The following is a 20,602-nucleotide window of genomic DNA, read 5'->3' as shown; positions in this document are numbered from 1 at the left end:
CAAGTAGGCTTGGTTTCTGTATATACTTATTTTATTTTTCCTGTATATATATTTATATATGTATTTACATTAACTACTAAAAGATATTACAACAATGCATCAGTACTTTTAAGTGTTTACTTCTCTTTATTTTAAATGGCATGAATATGAACAAGTGATGAAGGCACAGGTCTTTTTTGATCCTCACTGGCTGGTGTATTAGGTGAAGATAGATACAAGTTCTAATCCTTTCACATTTTCCCTTAAGATTCTGACTTCAATATTCTTCTTATGCACACTTTCTGATTCAAATCCATTTGTATATCAAAAGAATCTTGTCTGAGATTTCTCACTGTAATTAAATGTTTACTAATTATCTGCCAGACAAGTAGATGTAACCTCATCACCACCTGGTAAAATCAGGTGTGTTTGTAAAATGATTGATCCGAAAGTAGATTAATTTAAAAAAATCCCAACCAACCAACCAACAAAAACCCAAACCCAAAATATGTAATTATTTTCTAGTAAAATACACCTGACACAAGCAGCTCACTGTGATTTTCTTCCTATTTTTAAAAATGCTTTTGACAGAGGACTTTATGAATGTGTGAAACTTACTGCAACCTATTGCTAACATCAGAATATTAACAGAATACGAAAATGTCAGGAATATTAACCCTTGTTTATAATTCTGTAGTTCCTGTACGTAGTAAGTACACTAGCCTCAGGATGACTTTCTCCTGACAGTTCATTTCTCTGTTGTTTGATGGTAACACAGCTTCAAAAAAGCAGCAGCAGAAGCAGGAGTTGTATTACTATTAAAAGGAGAACAACTGTCATTGGCAGCTTCTCTTTTGAAGTCGTTAGAAGGGAATACGAAAGACAGAGCAAGGATCAAAAAGCAGGGATGAAGGAAGAAGAGAGGGAGAATATAAACTCATGAAGGATATTATGTTTATCTGACAGAAGAGCTTGGTGTCTGCATACAGAAATAATAAATTATAAAATTGTGGATAATCTGTATATGCACATAGTATTCATTCACAAAACACTGGAGAGAATTTTATTTTAAAAATGTATATAATGTATTTTACATTCATGTAAAACTAAGCAAGGATACTGATATGGACAATCATATCAAGCATTTGTATTTTTAGAAAAAGAATCTAATTACCAGAGAGACGTAGAACAAAAAAGAAAGTCCAAAAATAAGGGAAAGAAATTGGTGCAATAGAAAGGGGAAAAGAGCCTGAGGAAGACTAAGTAGAAATGTAAAACAAAGATGTAACTAATGTCAAATACAGTATCAGAGTTCTACAGGTTATGCAGTCCTCCACTAATTTCTGTGTCTGTGGATTTTTTTTTTTTTTTTAGCAGAAATCTAACCTTGGATGAAAACCTAGTGATCACTACAAGAGTGAAACCTTGCAAGTCAGGTAAAGCCCCATTTTAGGGGTAGAAAGGGGAATGGGAATACAAGTATGATGTGTTACTCCGATCCAATTAAAAAAAAGCAAGTAAAATGACTTATAGAAAACACACGAAAATCATCCCAAGTTCCTAGAGCTGTCCCAGCTCAGTGTCAGGGTCAGACTGAACTCATACCACTGCATCCTGACCCTCCCTTTTCCCTCTCTGAATGCATGAAGGGACAAGAGAGATGTGAAACAGTCCATGGAGATCTCAGGTATGGGTAACTGGAAAACAAACAAATGCACGGTTCTCCATTAATACCACCCTATCTTTCCAGAAAGTCCAAAGATAAATGTTCTAAAGAATGTGAAATGCTCAAATACTGCTGTAACAAAATCTCTGTAAACACCTCAAAAATACTGTATTAACAATTTTCCACAGAAAGTGTGAGCTGATAGCGGAACAACTGTTAGGTTAGATGCAGGATGAGTACATTACTTAGAAATGAAAATACATAGAATAATAGAATGGTTTGGGTTGGAAAGAACCTTTAGAGTTCATCTAGTCCAACCCCCCTGCCATGAGCAGGGGTGAGTGACATCTTCAACTAGATCAGGTTGCTCAGAGCCCCATCCAACCTGACCCTGAATGTTCCCAGAGATGGGGCATCTACCACCTCTCTGAACAACCTCTGCCAGTTTTTCATCACCCTCATAATAAAAAATTTCTTCCTTATATTTAGTCTAAATCTACCTTTTTTTCCATTCAAAACTATTACCCCTTGTCCTATCACAACAGGCTCTGCTAAAATGTTTGTCCCCATCGTTCTTATAAGCCCCCTTTAAGTATTGGAAAGCTGCTATAAGGTCTCCCCAGAGCCTTGTCTTCTTCAGGATGAATAAGCACAACTCTCAGTCTTTCCTTATAGCAGAGGTGTTCCATCCATCTGATAATTTGTGTGGTCTTCCTCTGGAACCCCTCCAACATGTCCCTGTCTTTCCTGTGCTGTGGACTCCAGAGCTGGATGCAGTACTCCATCTGGGATCTCATGAGAGCAGATTAGAAGGGGAGAATCATCTTCCTTGACCTGCTGGCCACTCTTTTGATGGATCCCAGGATGTGGTTGGGCTTCTGGGCTGAAAATTCACATTTCCGGGTAATGTCCAACTTTTCATCCACCAGTACTCTTAAGTCCTTCTCCACAGAGCTGCTCTCAATACCTTTATCCCCCAGCCTGTATTGGTACTGAGGATTGTCCCAACCCAGGTGCAGGACCTTGCACTTGGCCTTGTTGAATCTTATGAGGTTCACACATGCCCATTTCTTGAGCTTGTCTTAGTCCCTCTGGATGTTATCCTTTCTCTCAGGCATGTCAACTGCACCACTCAGCTTGGTGTCATTGGCAAACTTGTTGATGGTGCACTCAATCCCACTGTCTGTCATTGATGAAGATATTAAACAGTACTGCTCCCAGTATGGACCCCTGAGGGACACCACTTGTCACTGCTCTCCATCTGGACATTGATCCATTGACCACTACCCTCTGGATGAGACCATCTAACCAATTCCTCATCCATCAAACAGTCCAACCATCAATCTGCTGAGCAGATTGTTCACCTGATAACACCTCACAGCTGTTCTCACTACTGCCATTCACTACCTGTGAAAGGCACTGGCACTCCCTGCCGCCTGAGGCCTGGATGGCTGAATGTTTTCATTGGAGCTCTGTCAGGGTTGCCACATCCATTCTGGAGAGCGTAGAGGACATGGCTTTCTTCTGGGTGGATACCATAGCTAAGCTCCTTCTGAGAGAGTGATGACCACCAACTGAACTCGCCTCTTGAGCTGATAGGGTGACTATGCCCTTCCTGCATGCCCTTCCATGTTAACTGTCATGCCACGCCATGCTCTGACTGAGGCTGTTTGCCTCCTCTGTTTGCAATGCTCCTGGTGGCTGGCACACCCCAAGGCTGCTCTTTGTATGTGTGGGGCTGGCCACGGTTGTTCTGGTAATGCCCAGGCCTGGCCAGTGTCTCAAAAGAGAGCTGCCAGCTCCTGGCAGGTCTCTTCACTCCCCTGGAAATCCTTGCTTCAGGAAAACCCCCTACGCGCCAAGATCTGCTGCTCTGCTGTGGATTGGGCCAGCTCCAGAGCAGCTCCCCTCAGTGACTGGCTTCTATTATGAGAATAATAATTCAAGTCAGATAATCAAAATCAGAGAAAATGTTTCAGCTGTCTGAAATTACAGCCAATCATTTTTGGTTTAATTTTTGTTGCAAAAATTTAGAAAGTGAAACTATGAGGCAAACATTTCTTCATATCTCTGTGGAAGTCAAGAAGAATGTATGTCAGTAGGAAATGGAAATCTTTTACCTTGGAAAATGAAAATCCTCAAAGAAGTTTTTTAAGGCATGCGTATGCCATGTCAAACATGTAAGAGGAAATAGAACCCATGAAAACTTAAAGAAAAAAAAAAATCTCTGCAGGTGCCAAAAACTAAAGTCTCTTAGCTAAGAATGCAGAGGACTTCCATGCAGCGAAATGATGAGAATTCAGATTAAAGACAAACATAAATTAAAGATAAAATTGAAGAGTAATAATCCTATGCAGTTGGGATCAAAATAATTTAGATAAAAATTGAAATAATAATTATCCTATGATAGTGAACATTAAACATTTATAATTTATATATGCATTGGTTTTGAATGTTTTAATTATTTTACAAACTGAAAATGATTCCTTTTTTTTTTTTTTTTTGTTTTGTTTTTGTTTTTTTTTGTTTTTTTTTGTTTTGTTTTCTGTTATTTAACTTCATAGTTACGATATACCTGGAAGTATATCACATTACAAATTAAAGTGGGTAAAGATCAAGACTCAGGTAAGATTTACCTAACAGCTTCAAACATCTTTGATCAGATTTCTATGTCTGTCTTAGGTCACTGGTCTATAAAGTTTCTTTTATATGCGGTTACAGGTTTTTTGAAGGAAGAATTATTTTGTGTAGTTTTAGAAGTCTATGTTCAGATAAGATGAAATATGCTTCAGAATCTCACCTAATGTGAAGAAACCCAAGAAGTACTCAAATGATAAAGACAGTAGAAGAGGGTGTAAACAAGTGAAGGGTTCACAGATGCAAGCATGGGGAAAATGAGAAAGTGCCACATGTAATATTTCTACTGAGTCCTTATTTTTCACATCCAATAAAATTAAGAACTTGAGTTCTATACACATCCTTTAATAAGAAAACTGATTTTTAAAACTCTGGAATAAGTTAGATTCTAATAGATAGATATGCTGCAGAGGGATTCTGTGGTAGTATTGAAACTGTCACTTGTTAAACTCTTTCTGTAATTCCTATAAAGAAAAAGCTAATACCCTCCAAAGTTGTGGACATTCCTGTAGTTAAGAAACATATTTTACATTTATATATTTTTGTCAGCTGATTTATACTTCTGGGTCTCAGTATCTTCTGTAATCAGGAGAACAAATCAGTGGTTTTGGCTGTATTGAAAAAAAAAAATCTTTTTTTTTTTTTTTTTTTTTTTTTTCACCAAATATCCAGATATATACTTCAATTAACAGCATTTACAGAAACACAGAAATTTGTTGAGAATTGCACCATCTTTAGAACTAATATGAATTACTACCAGGTAACAAGTCAACTATCTCCTCTAAATCCATAGAGATTATATATTTCTGTGACATATTTCTGGATAATTTCAAAAAAAGGATTGCGAAAAAAAAAATTATAAATCTACACTCCATAACAAAAGGAAGTATACCCATTTTTCACCACCTGAATCTCATAGCACACATTTATTTCCCTTTCCTTATTACAGTCTTTTTTACATTGGCCACAGAAATCCAAAGGCTTGTTCAGACAGTATAGAATGCTTAAATTTTCTCATTAAGTACTGATTTTACTTTTATTCTGCTGCCACTCATGGTCTGTCATAAGTTATTGTTCTTAAGATGTAGCTTTCTTTCAAGAGCAGAACTTGTGAGATGGCCAGACTTACCTGCCATGTTTATTTTCCTACATGAGTCAGGGGTACAGACCGAGGGAAGTACAAATCTGCATATTTTAGTAAGAAACATTATACAAAACCAACAGCAATCACTAGGCAGCTTGAAGGAGTTTGACAAACAAGACAAGTATACACAGTAAATATATGTCTTAGTTTGGGCTGAAATAGAGTTAATATTCCTTTTCAGGGACTAGATGAGTGCTGTGTTTTAGATTCAGCATTGGGTTTGGTATGAGAAGAATGCTGATAGCACACTGATGTTTTCAGCTGCTGCCAAGACTTCAAGGACTCTCCGACTCCCCATGTCCTGCCCGTGCGCAAGGGCACAGGGAGCAGGGAGGGAGCACGGCCACAGCACCTGACCCAAACTGGCCAGTGAAATATTCCATATCATGGAACGTCATGCTCACTATATAAAGGAGGGGTGGTTGGGAAGGAGCTCTCTCGCTTCTGGGATTGCGATTGTGGGATCTTGGTATCTCGGGGTCACTGGCTGGATATTGGTTAGCGGGTGGTGAGCAATTACGCTGTACATTGCCTGTTTATATATTTCTTTTCGTTTTCCCCCCATCATCGTTATTGTTTTCATTTTATTGCCATTATTAAACTGTTCTTATCTCAGCCTGCGAGTCTCCCTTCACCCCTCTAATCCCCTCCCCCATTCCCAGGTGGGGAGGGGGAAGGGAGGGTGACCAGCTGCGGTGGTTGGTTGCTGATCAGGCCCAAACCACAACAATATAAATATTTGGGAAGCCAGTAAAAAGAAGTTAAGACATAAATATTCTTTCTTTTTGGAATTTTTTTGTCTTTAGCTTCACATGTAATTTTTCTTCCCACATCAGAGAATCAAATTTATACACCTGTGTAGGCAATTTTTCTACCCATATCAGAGAATCAAATTTATACACCTATGTAGACATTGTCCAGTCTGAAAAGTTAATATCTTTGCAAAGATATGTGGGAAAATAAATGAAAAAGGCATTGTTGCTAATATACAAATGACAAATTTTCATATATAATATTTGTAGAGTATGAAAATGTTCCTTCCAATTTTTAGCTTCACTATTGGAGCTGAAATACTTGTGGGAATGTCAACGGTTCTAGCAGAATGGAACATTATGTTTGAAAACTTCATTTTAAAGCAATCATCTTAATATCTTAAGATCAAAATCTTAATCCTTGCACTCACGAGAACCCAAGAGATAAGGACCTGCTAGGAAGCCTGTTTTCTTGCTTCTCCTTCCTCTGTACATCTACTATTTATATAATTTGTACTAAAAGGATAACAAAACATTTTTACCACCTGATAAAAACTTGTGAAAATCATTCCATCCACCACTGATCTGAAATTATATTTCCATACAGAGTCATAAACAAATTTTTTACAGTAACATATGTTATTGGAGAAGTTTAGAATGGAAGTAAAGAACAATAAGGCTAGGAAAAAAATTAAAATAGACTAGAACACAATTTATATGTTTTAGAATCATATAAAGAAGGTAAAATTAAGGTTGGTATACAGAAAAAAAAAAAACCTTCAGTAACTGTGGTGGGAACATTCTGTGCATCTGATACAACTTCAACTGTTATTCTTCTAGAAAATTTAAAATTCTGTTGTTCACTAAGCAAAGGAAATTATAACATCAAAGTTACTTTCATTTTAAAAAATACTTTAGCTCAAAAGAACAATTCCCTTGAAAGCTGTGGTAGGGTTTATGCAAGTGTGGTAAACAGGAACCGAACACCTCCAACCACTGCCACTTCCTCAGATTTAATTGGAGACTTTCATTGTATTGACAAAAAAAAGATATAAATTATGAAGTGTACATTATGTGTTATTTTTCCCTCTAAAAGCACAATGAATGCTTTTAATATGATAATATGAAACTGTTTAAATAGTGGTACTAGCTTAGGTTTATGAAACATACTCTTGTGAAACAAAAATTCTCTTAAATTCCACTTGTCTTCCTGATATTATTTTTCTTTACTTTTAAAATAAAAGACTTTTGCCCCAAATGTACACCTGCTACCCCTGCAGAGATAGAAGCTTGAAAAGTCACAGAATTGCTTTGTTTAGCAGTTTTGTTTTTTTTTTTTTCTCATTGATAATATTCCTTTTGAGATTGTCTTTATGGTGTGATTGGATCTATCTTTCATGGCAGACTACTAGCTTTTAAATTCCATGTGTGGTAGGAGAAAAAAGCATTATTTTCTACTTCTGGTACTGAAACATTTTGTGTACACATGAAAGTAACTTTTCTTTGATCAATCTCAGATTAAATGTAATTCAGAAACATTCATATTTTCTCTGATATTCAAAACCAGAAACTGTTTCAATTATAAGGACATAATCTAAGAAAGACTATGGAATTTATTTTGAGGCAGCAGCATCTTGAATATATTTGGTATGATTTTGAATATCTTAAATTAGAAGTCCCTCCTCCTAATTTGGTAGGGTTTATTTTGCACTGATTAAATGCAAAGTAACATCAAAATGTCCCTAGAATTATCCAGCATTTGAATGCATATAACTGAATTAGATGTAAGGAAACTATATTTTTGTTAAATCAGTACTTTTTTTTTTTTTTTTTTTTTTTTTAAAAAAAATCATAGAATCAAATTCACTGGGATACGGAGGATGAAATTAAGGAGTGTAATGCAACTATCAATTATGGCCACCGTGGTGTTCTCCCTTGGTACACAAAGAAGGCATCCACACCCTCTCTTCCTTTCTCAGTATCCTTAAATCTTTAAATTTAAGAGCACTGTCTACCCAAAGTACTCAACCACACTTGTGAGACATATGAACTATGTACAGATTACCTGCAGATTACCAGTTGTAAAAACTAAACATATAAAATGTGACAATTACTAGGTTTGTCAAAACAATTTGAAAATTTACAAGCAGTGAAGCAGAAATCCCACAGCCCACAGAGATTTATATCACAAGGTAAAAGCTCAAAGTAACACTCTGATTTTCAACACTGCTCTAAGGAGCTTGTGAATTCCAAGTACAGGCTAGTTCTCACCTGACAAGTGCAGAAGCCTAAAAAGAAAAGTCAGAGACATCTGAAAGAGTATCATCTTGAATATGCTGTTCAATGCATTTCCATTTTAAATGATGATTGTGAGCAAAAGTGTAGAACTCCTGTTACTAAATCTTAAATTGTAACTCTGCCTTGTGTAGCTGGATGGAAACAAAAAGGAGAGGATATACTATTCATCTTTGTGTAATTTCTGTATAAAATGCAATGGAGAAGCAAGTATCCTGTATTTGTTTGTAATTGTTGTAAAACATAGATAAAGAGTTGGATTTTGATTTTCAGTTACCAAATTTGTACATCAGATTTTTGCAAAGATAAGCAAATTCACTATGTGTAAAGTAACTGAGTTGTAAACAAGGCAAACAGCATCCAGTATTACAAATTGTTTCAAAGATACTCCAACCTCCATCCCTCCTCAGCTTCATAGATTTGTTGCTTTCAGATCAAAACATTTTCCAGCAAGTAGTGATAGAAAGAAATTTGGCACTGGTTGTAGCAGTACAGTACACTTATCCAGGTTTTCAGAAAACACCACTTCCTCCTGAGAGCAGCAGAGAAGCTTCTATGTTGGATATTTATTTATTTGTTTGTTTGTTCATTTATTTATTTATTTTAATGAGCATGCTTACTCAGAGCTTATGGGTAGATAGCAAGCTTTAACTCTGGCTGGAAGCCAGCTACTTTGCAGTGATGAAGCAAGCAACATCATTAAACACTAAATATATTCAAAGTACTTCCAGTGACCTTCACTGAATTCTTCTTGAAGCCAGATAACTCCTCTTGAAATCGAAATAACTAACAAATGTAAAACACTTCAACAGAAAGATCTGCTGCATCACCGCTTATCCATGATTCTTAGCAAATTGTGCAGACATGTAGCTTAGGCGGTTGGAGCAACAGCCCAGCTATAACATGCAAGGATTTGAGATAGCATTTTGAAAAGCACTAAACATTAATGTTAAATCTGGGGCTACAGTGTGTTACATCTAAAGAAAGTGTTATACAGATAATAATAAAAGACATAATTAAATAATGCCATCAAGCTTATACTACTTTTAACTCTGGCTTATAAATATTTACATAGTACAGGTAAATTCACATATATTACTTCCAGACTAATATAAAAATAACAAAAATTAGTCAAAAAATAATTTTAAATCAACAAGATTTCTTTGTGTAGATAAACCCTAGGAAGCTGCAGTGAATAGAGAATGATCCTAATTCTTTTGTCTTTGTGGAGTGAATCTATCACCTAGATTGTACAAGCATATTTTTCTAGCTCTTTCTGATTTCAGGAAGGAATCTCACTGTTCAGGTTTTCCATTTGGATAGAATGTACAGGCTAAAATCTATAACAAAATATTCCACTGACAGAGAAACCTATTTTTCTCTCTGAGTAGTGAAAAACATACTGTCTCAGAAGTTTATGCCATATACTGAGGACTGAAATATGCAGGCAAGAAGCAACATTCTTATGTAGTATCAACAGGCAAACATCCAAGTCTGCAAGTATACTCTCCAAGAACCACAAAAGAATCCTCTGAAGTGGGAAATCACAGTAAATACTCTGAAATATGACAAATTTATAGAACTTAAGATACTTCTGTAAATCAAAAGATCTTTGGAACCAAGATCAAAATTACAATAAAAAGTGAGTCTCAACCCAACAATGGAGAAGCTGTTTCTCTGCAATAAATTGTTCAAATCTTATTCAACATTTGTATTTTAGAGCTGTAACACTGATTACTGGAGTCATATGCTTACTATGTTCTTTCTTGTCAGGAAGCAGCATTTTTAGTTGTAAGTTATGTTTTGCTCAATGAGTCATAAATTAAAGAACTTTCCAGAGGAACACAAAGAAGGATGTTTCAAATTTCATAATGCATCAGGCATTAGAATACCAAAAGGCTTCTACTGAATTTTAATGACTCATTTTGCTGCTGAATAAGAAATGCCAGCTGATGTACACTAAAGTTAATAAGGACCTGAAGGAACTAAAACTGATACTTAGCTTCAAGTATCATTGGTACTCACTGTAAAGAATTGTGCCATTTAGAGCAGTTGTTTTCACTGTCAAGTACAGCCTTGTCAGATTGCTTGTTTCCTGCCCAGATGCAGTCATGGTCTCAGATACAGATGTCAGAGAAGGTAGTTCCAAATAAGAATTTCCAGTGAAGGATGGAAAAAAAAGTGCTGTGTCTGAAATGAATAACCAAAAGCTAATTTTATTAATTTATTATAAAATAAAGTAATAAAATACAATATAATGAGCAAAGCACATTTAAAAATATCTGTTTTTCTGAATACCTGTGAATAGTGTAATCAACTATATTATTCACAGAGCACGCATATATATTTATTTCATTTCAAACATTCAAGTTAAATATACAGAAAGTGAAAATGTTCTAGCATTTGCATATTACCAGAAGTGAAAAGAGCATTATAGGAGGGACTACTGTTAGAAGATGCAATAAAGTTCAGAAAATTGTCACAAATTTTCATCTTTATAGATGTGTCTGTGCATACATCCTATGACACTCCTGTGAAGTACTTTTGGTTTATAGTTACAGATAAGAAACACAGGTTTTCTTAATTTTGAGGATACTCAAATGTTCGGGATTTGAAATTATGATGAAGATGCCATTAGGCAATATATACATTCTTCCACTACACTACTTCGCCTTGAAAATAAATAATGACAAGAGAAAATTTTCAACTATGAAGGATTAACATTTGCAACATTTATTGCATTAATTATGTTTGTCATTACGTTTTTGTTTTGTTTTGTTTTGTTTTTCCCCCTGTAACTGTCATTATAGTACCACTCAAGCAAGAAAAAACAGAGTAAAACTAATTGAGGTTAGGCAGAATGTCTTCCTGATACCTTAAACATCCTAGTTAAGCAATGCTCCTTGAAGACTGCCCAAATTCATGACCAGGGATATGAATAAGAAATGAGCAACAGGAAGAGCAGTTTCAGTTCAGACAATATTTTTGTAAAGACATTTTTTAATTTAATGAACTAAATCTATACAATAGATTTGTAACTGATGATTATACATAGGTGAGTAATATGTGGATATTATTTTTCAAAAGTTTTATTCAGTTTTTTCATTTTTTGTTTGTTTGTGGAAGCCATGGTTTATTTTCCACCATTTTTATCGGACTTAAGAAGAAAGAACAAAATAAGACCCCTAGTTAAACAAGTATGTGTTGAACAGCATTCATTAAAAAAACCCCACAGCCTGACAGCAAAATAAGCCAAGATGGAAAGCAAGAAGTAGCTATGTTTCTAATTGGTAAATGGTGTTGAAAAATCAGGACTGTTGGAGAAATTGAATAATATATGGGATGAAAAAATTCCCTTGCAGGGTGAAGTAAAGGTCAAAGGCATTGCAAATAATAAAAAGTCAGAAGCAAGTCTACACAATGAGAACGCCATTTGTCTAATTAAATTCATACTTTCAAGGGAAACAGTACTAGCAGATCTAGCTAGTCCAGTGCAGGGACACAAACATGATTAAGGGACTAAAGTCATAAAGGAGGAAAGGCTAAGAAATCCAGGACTCCTCAGACTGGAGAAGAGCAGAGTAGATCTTATCAGTGTCTATAAATACTTGATTGGAGGGGATGGAGAAGGAGACAAGCTTTTATCAACAGTGTCTTCTGACAGGCAATGGGCACAAATCAAAAACAAGGAAATTTCATCTGAACACATGAAAATGCTTTTTCACTGTGAGGGTGGTCAAACACTGGCACTGGTTGCCCAGAGAGGTTTGTCAAGTCTCAATCCTGTGAGATTTTCAAAATCTGGCTGGACACAGTTGTGAGAAACCTGCTCTAGGTGACCCTCCTCTGCTTGAGCAGGTGGTTGTACTAGATGATCTCAAGAGGTCCCTTCCAACCTCAGCTATTTTGTAGTTTCATGATCTTTCACAGAAAGGGTCTGTGAAGTCAACATTAATTCATTCTCTGTCCTAAAACTGTACAACGGTTGCAATCTATTGCAACTGCACAACATCAGCAAATGGGTCACTGAGAACACAGGGGTTAGTCCTCTCCTTGGATGAAGGGCCTAAGTGTGAGAAAAGTAAAGAACAGATATCTCCTTAAGCTTTCATCTTCACACAAACTGAGATTGATTATCTGCAATGTAGCTCAGAAGAAGGAATACAACATTTACAGGTAGTGCAATGAAACAAAGAAGCCACCAAAGGTTTCTTAAGAAAAAGACACCAAGAAAAAGCTCCTATCCAGCAAGAGGAATCAGCTGTGAAGCATTCCAATACAGCAGCTGAGAAGTACTGAAACAGGACATGGTCAGCTGTGCTTTCTATGTCCCATACTGCAGGGGAGGGAGATGTCTGAGCAGCCACAGATCCTGCAGGGAATAACATTACAGTGTTAGGGTGCATGCTCTGACAGAGCACACTCTCTTCAGGAAAATGTACTCATGTAAACTCTCTAGAGCACTTTGCTCCATTTGACTTAAAACCTAACTTGCAAGCAACTCAAGCTAGCTGAAAGTGCTTGAATAGCAGAGGAAAATCGTTACTAGCTTGTTGTTTTATCTTTTGTAACTTTGTGCTGTAACTACAAAATTATTTTTAAGGATGCATATTCTCTTGTTCCTTAAATCTCGACAAATAATAAAGCTAATTCTGAGTAAACTAATGAGAACTCAATTCCAAAAGAAAGTCTGGAGTGAAAGCTGTAATTCAGAGGCAAGTATTAGTTGAGCAAGTAGTCCAACATAGGACAAGAAAGTGAAGAGCAGGATCTCCAGCATCCCAGGGTCACCTGTAGCCATATCCACTAAATCTAAGTATTCTTGTCTTGTCTTGCATATAGTGGAAACACATGCTAAAAACCCTCAATATTTGTCAAGCAACAAGAAATTAATTTTCAATATTGCTGGATTTGGCAAAAGTAACAAAATCTAAAACATACTTTCGAATCCTTTTTCACATTTCATGTTTTATCCTTAACAGAATTCATACACACATCTAACTGTAGACCCAGCAGTTGAAATTAATTCAGTAATAGCAGTGACAGTTTGATAACAGGGAATAGGTTGATGCAATGCAAGCAGTTGTTTGTAGCAAACTTCAGCCTGGCACACAGCATTGTTCTTCATAAAGCTTATCAAGATCAACCTAATGATGCTCACACTATTTTTTGGAAGAACTAAGTAATAACCTTGGAGAGATTTCATAAATATATGACTGTTAGGAGTTCTCTGATGGTGGAATAATGTTATCAAGATTGCAAGAAATCCATAAACAAAAGAAATACCATAATTCTAAGTGAAGATACTGTCAAGTTGCAACATTGTACAGGTAACTATAGATCCATTCTACAAGGCTATGTTAAATAGTAATAAATTCCCTGACATGGGATTCTGTAAAAGGTGACATTCTATGGACCATAAAAAAATCTTTGTGTGTCTCAAACATTTTAATGCTTTCAATTTATACATATAATTGGTAATGACAGACAGTGAAAAGATAAATTATGATTAACATGAATACATAGTACACAAAGCTGGTTACTGTACTCTTTCTAAATATTAGCAAAATAGTAGACTTGAAACCAATTATTGGAATTCTAAGTGAAAAAACTTGGAATAAAAAGTAACTTTTAGGAGAAAAATGTGTAGAAAATGCACATATCTACAAATAGAAACTATAGTAAGATAGAACCATGGTTCTGAAAAATCAGTAGTTGCTCCCTGATACAGTTGATTGAGTCTGTGTATTAAGAGCCTATAATCTTTAAGTTTATGAACTACACAGGTAGAATAGTACAGGCAAAGCTGCTTGTCTAGGATCTCTTTTTCCACTTCCCTTGTTCCACTGAACTCTGAATTAGCAGGAATTGAAGTCCCATGAAGCAATGAGCTAGGCTGCACATTGGTGGGTACCATGAATCAGAGCCAAAGAGTGTATATGATAAACTACAATACGCTAGCAACAGAAATACCATCCATGCTAGCTACAGTGCGTGTGCATATAAGACTCTACCACAGTATGAGACTATATTACACTGTTTTCAAGTAACATATACATAACAATATTTTAAGATGGTTGCTGGCAGTAAGTAATTTTGTACTCCATTTATTTCACATGATAGTCTGACAGAAGAAATGGTTACTTTATTCTCTCGGGGGGCCATTAACACTCTCAGCTCTGTCCATGACCCCAAGAAGACTTGCTCCACTAGGGCAGTGGTCACCAAAGTGGAGTGCATGCACTCCAAGGGAGTACACAAGAAAATTCACTGAGGTGCAGGAGGAAGAATACTGAAACTGCAGTAGTACATATATATAATTTATAGATAAGTATGTATATATACATTGGCAGGGTGTCCTGAAAAATTTTTTACTGATGGGGTGTGCAATCAAAACAGTTTGGAGACCACTTCACTGAAGGACAATAGGGACCTACCAACCACGTCCTCCACAAGAAGGAGGAGGAGTCACCTGCACAGCAGTTCTGTAGTATGGAGAATTTCTACAAAGTAATTGCATTATGATTCTTTGACATATGTTTAAGATCTTTGAGCAGAATGTAACTTTTTGAGTTATTAGCTGTTACTAGAACTAAACAGTGACAAATGTGAGACTATACCAGTAGAGGACAGTGAGAAAAATAATACAATAAAAAGTCACAAAGCCATACAGTTCTTTCAGACTCAGAGTACATCCCTTTTTCAATAAACAAAGTTGTTTAATGAATTTCAGCCCCCAAACTATTTTTTTTTTAGGATATATAGGTGTCCAAAACCTAAATTGATCAAACTTAGGTCTATCTGCATACAAGCTTCATCTTTGGATATTTAAATATGTCAGTGATCAGGAAGCCACATAGTACAGTGATAAACAAAATTAAAATGTAAAAAAAAAGACTTTGTAAGTACAAGGCACAATCAACTATAAGTAGCATAACAGTTTCCATATTATCAAGAATGGAGGTGTTCCCAGCAGGCAAAAAGTCAGTTTAGAAGCAATATCAAGGGGCTGATGAATACGTGACTTGCTCTATCCATCTCGTGCTCACAAAATATCCCAGGGAACCAAATTTAACAACCTGAGAGTAATGTATTCTTTTATCGCATGTTCATGGTGTGAAGAAAATCAAAGTGAAATAAATATGATTCAGGAAATTCCTAGGGATTATATCTGGTACATACAAAATCTGACTTGGGTATTTCATAAAGCTTAACACATTCCTACAATAGTACAGAAATACAATAAACATTTCCTCAATGACTGTAACTTTAGAAATCTATGAAATAATTGATTAGGTGAGTTCAGCTGTTTCCAGACAATAAAATATGAAACAAAATAAATCTCACCCTTGCTGCTTTCATTCATTTGTTTCAATGCACAAAAGCCTTCTCTTTGCTGTAACTGAACTCCTACATTACAAGGCAAAAAACCTTCATAGAGTAAAATGCACAAGTTTTTCTTTATCAGACCAGCCTGGTGCCTTGTTGATAATGCTCTCTACTGTCAACTGGGAGATCTGAATTCAGATCACTGACTTAATCTCTTACTTTGCAGATTGCTAGGGGTTTTAAATGACAGAAAGACAGTATATTTATTCATGAAGACTCAGAGGAAGATCTGAGAGGCAATGGGTTGAATAAGCAATCCTTAAGAGCAGGACATAATTTCAATTTCATTGAAGGAAACTGCCATACAAGTGGAGCAGTATTAGATGAAAAGAGTTTAAAAATTTATGGAAAAATAAAGCAGATGATGCCATTAGAAGTCTCTTCTGAATTTCCCAAGCAGCCTAGTAACATGCCTCTGCAAAGGTACAATGAAACGCAGAACAGAAACAGGGATGATCAAAGCAATGGTATGACTTCCAGAGTGAGAAACAGATCAGGCCTATTCAACATAGATAAAATATGAAGAGGAAAATGTGAATAAGAAATGACTACTTCATGTCTTATAACACAAAATCTAAGGGCACTTGATATTGTCAGGTCACAGGTTTGGGGAAAAAAAAAAAAAGCTAATGATTAATAAGTTTTCACAGAATACATTTTTTGGGGGGTTAATTTATTGCAAAACATTTTGTGAGTCAAAAGTATTAAGAAAGATAAATTAAAAATGAAAAAAAATACAAGAAAACCAGTCTACCACACCAGCAAGTACACAGTTCAAGAAATCCTAATCTCAATACTTGGTGGAATCTGAAGTAATGTACTTTGGGAAAAATAGTTGTCCTGTTTTTATATCCCTTTATTTGTGACTGGTTTTGTTCAGAGATTGAGCTAGATGACTTATTGGCCTGGTCCAGTTGGTAATTTTTATGTAACTTGTTCTGCTTTCCGTATCACTGCTACGATTGTATAACAAAAGATAAGAAATATGCACACCATTTAACATAAAGAAAATTAGTGATTCCGTAGTTATCTGAAGCATATAGCAATTGTCATTACTGAGTGCCTAGAGATCAAGTTGCCTTCCTCTTTTGGCCACTGAACTGTAAAAAGTAGATCAACCCAATGTAATTATGTTGTTAATTTTATTTCAGGAAAAACATTTGATATGTTAATAGTTTTAGCATTCCTTAAATACTGAGAAGTTCAAGAGTTAGCTGCATGTCTGACAAAACAAAATCATAGTAAAGCATTTTGATGTTCATAAGCTTTGGGAAAGAGGGAGCCACAAGAAGAAGAAATTATTTTCATATTCCTATTTTGTAGCCCTCATTATTCCTCTTTTAACCTCATATTTATGGAGGGAAAAATCACATTTTTTTTGCCTACACCTGCAGTAACTGTACATCAGAAATGTTATAACTGCATCAGTTTACAGCAGATGAGAATTCAGTATTTTCGGCCAATTCCTGTGTATCTGTAAAAGGAAGAAAATGACCTGTCTCACAGAATAGCATGAAGCTTATTCAGTTAATGGCCATGAAGCATGCTAAACTACGCAGCTGAGAGATGCTGTGCAATTATTAAATTCTGCTATTTTTTATGTATATTACATAGACATATAAAGTAAGACCAGATGTGTTAGAAAGGGGAACAGACTGACATGAGAAAGGAAAAAGGAAAATTATTCATTCATATCCAGTTCAATATTCACTGAAAACAGGTATGACAGATGTACCTCAACAGAAGGTATAAAAAATAGTCAAGAAGTTGGGTGTTGAAAAAATTCCGAACAATCTAGTTGTTGTTAGTCCAAAATCCACAAACAAAATTAGCATCTTACTATCTGGTTTTGGTAGTTTTGAAAACAACCCAGTCATTTATCTTTTTCTGTTTGATTAGTTTCATCTCCAAAATTTATTACTTTGCTCTTAAGTGCCTTGGATTTTGAAGTGAAAAGAATGTTCCTAATAGATACTAGTACCTAATCAGATGTATTTTACCACCTGCATTCAAAATGATGCATAAGTGCTTAATTCTTTTCCCGAATCTCACAAAATTGGGAAGCTATTATCTAATATCCTCTTCAAGCTCAACATATCTGACAGCAAAACCACATTTGACTGCAAAGACATCAGAGTTTTATCTATTTTAAAAAATAGTCCTGTCTAAGAAAGAAACTAAGGTACTTTATATCTTTGTTTATATTTTTCAATCTCTTCCAATTACAGGAAAAAAAATCTAAGGAAGACTTTGAATATCAAACCATAATTTACACTGGAGTTGTCATAATGCACTACTACATTTGATGTTGAAAAGCTGGTTGCTTTTAAGGTCACTGTGACACATATTGTGGCAAATTTTAATGAAGCAAGGACTTGTAAAAATCTTTTGAAGTTCACTCATTAATATATTTGTTCTGTAAAGTATCACAGAAGGTCTACTCGAATGCTAGCTTTCATATTTTTGATTCAAATCTAATGAACTGGTAAAAGGAGTGAATGAAACAAAGTATTGATTTTCAGGGGGAAAGAGGCAGCTGTCAGAATATGTTTGGAAACTGACTTTTCATAACATGTTTATGTACTAGAGATCACAATTTACTCATTGTCATAAGAACTGTTTGGTTACACAAATAAATGTGACCCAACAGCTTAATTTTCCTCTGTTTTACAATGAGTCTCAGCTAAATATGTACATATTTTATTTGTGTATTTGTAATTCTCATGCTTATTAAAATTTTAAGTCCATCTTTTTGCTTTATGAGATATCAATGTATTTTCAGTCACTTTAATTTTATTTCTACCATCTAAGTTTAATTTTGTACTTTTCAATGGTGCTTGAACACACAAACTAACATTCCTATCCCAAAGGATCATAAGAATTCATGGTGAGTAATTAGCTATAGAAGTTCAATTTGAACAAATATTCAGACTTTTTCAGTGTGTGTCATATTTAGTCTGTTGAAGAGGAGTCTTCCATCTGGACAACCCTGCAGACTGTCATATGGTTGGCACCAAATAATAGATGATCAATATTATATGTGAAATGTAAGCTGTAGTTTTAAGCACATTAAATTTAATGTGCTCATATAAATAATACAGTTTATGTATCGCTGCACTGTGAATGAACCAAATTCATATTCTTTTCCTAGGAGATTTTTAAAAAATTTTTATTAGACTTTCTTATTTAGACATATAGATGCATAATTTGCAGAATTGTGTAAATCTAGTCTGAATTCTAATCTGAGTTTGTTCTCATAGATTTAGAGTGCAAAGATAGTTCTTGAAAATTCTCATTTTCTAGCTATCACTACCTTCCTTGAAAAAGTAAATTCCTCCTGTATAAATGTGGAAAGAAAACAGAGAAAATGGTGTTCCAGAGGTACTACTACTGTGTTCTTATGAAACCATGACGTTTCTTTATCTTTCTGATAAAGTTTTGGTAATACATTATTGAAGTTAATTTAAACTAGTTATGAATGATTTCCTACTTTTTAACAATTATTACATAAAACGGAGAAATTTATTTGGTAGAGTGCCAAGTGGTTAATCAACCAGTGATCAACTGATATCTTTCTACCAATGCTTTTAATGTAGAAAATATAGATTTGACCTTTTTAGATGACTGTTTTGAAATTAATTTCAATCTGCTTCCTAGGACTTTGCAAGATCTCTAAGAGATATTTATAGGAATATATTCATGTTCTTGTTTTTATGAGACTCTATTTTGATAGACAATAATTTGTGGTCAGTACATTCAGTGTTTCTCCAGAAAGCTGGTTAAATTTTCTTGTTAGAAATTACTTTTAATTTGTTTGGTTTTTATTTTTTTGTTTGTTTGGAGGGGAAGATTAGTGCATATATATATATATGTACGTCTTAGTTAAAAATAAAAATACATGAAAAAGTCATGCAGCTGCAAAAAACCAGACAGAATATTGTTCAGCATATCAAGTGGTTAAAAAGCTACTGGAACACAAACAAAGAGAAAAAAATTAACAAACCAAGACTTAAAAGCAGCATCAGATGCTAAGAAAAAGATAAGAAAATGATACAGGTCATGATGCAGTAAAAGTAAATATGTGGTACTCAGTGGAAGATTGAATTTCAAAGGCAATTTCATAACTAAGGCTCCCATTTACAAAACTAATTAGGAGGTCGGACAATAAAATCAATAAAATCCACTAAGCTGTAATAGAATTATAAAAATAAATGCTGTATTTTGGTAAAAGGATACTAAAACCACAAACAAGTTCAAGAAATCCTTCTGACTTCTTGAACATGAAAGTGTAAGCTTTTCTACTTCATAAGCATGGAATGAATATATTTACGTGATTCTACTTCTTAGTTACAGTGAGCCAGTGGATTGGTTGCAATGTTTTAATTTGTTTAATATAGCATCTTGCAGTTGTCCCTGAGACTCAAGGTTGGGGATGTTTCAAGGCCTTTGGATTCAAATCATAGAGTTATGATCTTATTCTGAAAAAATACTGTTTTGCCATGTATAATAAGAGTTTGAGATTAGCCAGTGACAATGTCTGCAGGTAAGAATAAGCAAGGTTATAAACAATGTGAACATAAACATTGCTAATTTCTGCTCTCTCAAAATGTAAAGTTTTAAGAGGAACAATGAGAGCCACAAAATGAGAATATGAAAGCAATTTCTTCGCCATCTTCTGATGATATTAACAGCCTGACATGGTTTCTTTTGGGAATCATGTAGCTAACTCTAGAGTTTGGT

General features: G+C 35.0%; 1 protein-coding gene across 1 annotated transcript in view; it reads right to left on the bottom strand.

Annotated features, from left to right (window-relative positions):
• EYS (eyes shut homolog) overlaps window positions 1–20,602 on the bottom strand; it is a 1,055,438-nt gene that overhangs the window by 171,180 nt on the left and 863,656 nt on the right. Inside the window, exon 39 of the mRNA XM_033002767.2 lies at window positions 10,499–10,663. Coding sequence (XP_032858658.1) covers window positions 10,499–10,663 — 165 coding nt within the window. The remainder of the gene's footprint in view (window positions 1–10,498; window positions 10,664–20,602) is intronic.

Source organism: Tyto alba, unplaced genomic scaffold, assembly GCF_018691265.1.
Source record: "Tyto alba isolate M040663 unplaced genomic scaffold, T.alba_DEE_v4.0 Super-Scaffold_40, whole genome shotgun sequence".
Classification (NCBI taxonomy): Eukaryota; Metazoa; Chordata; class Aves; order Strigiformes; family Tytonidae; genus Tyto; species Tyto alba.
Note: the sequence above shows the minus strand (reverse complement) of the source record. Positions and strands in the feature narration are given on the sequence as shown.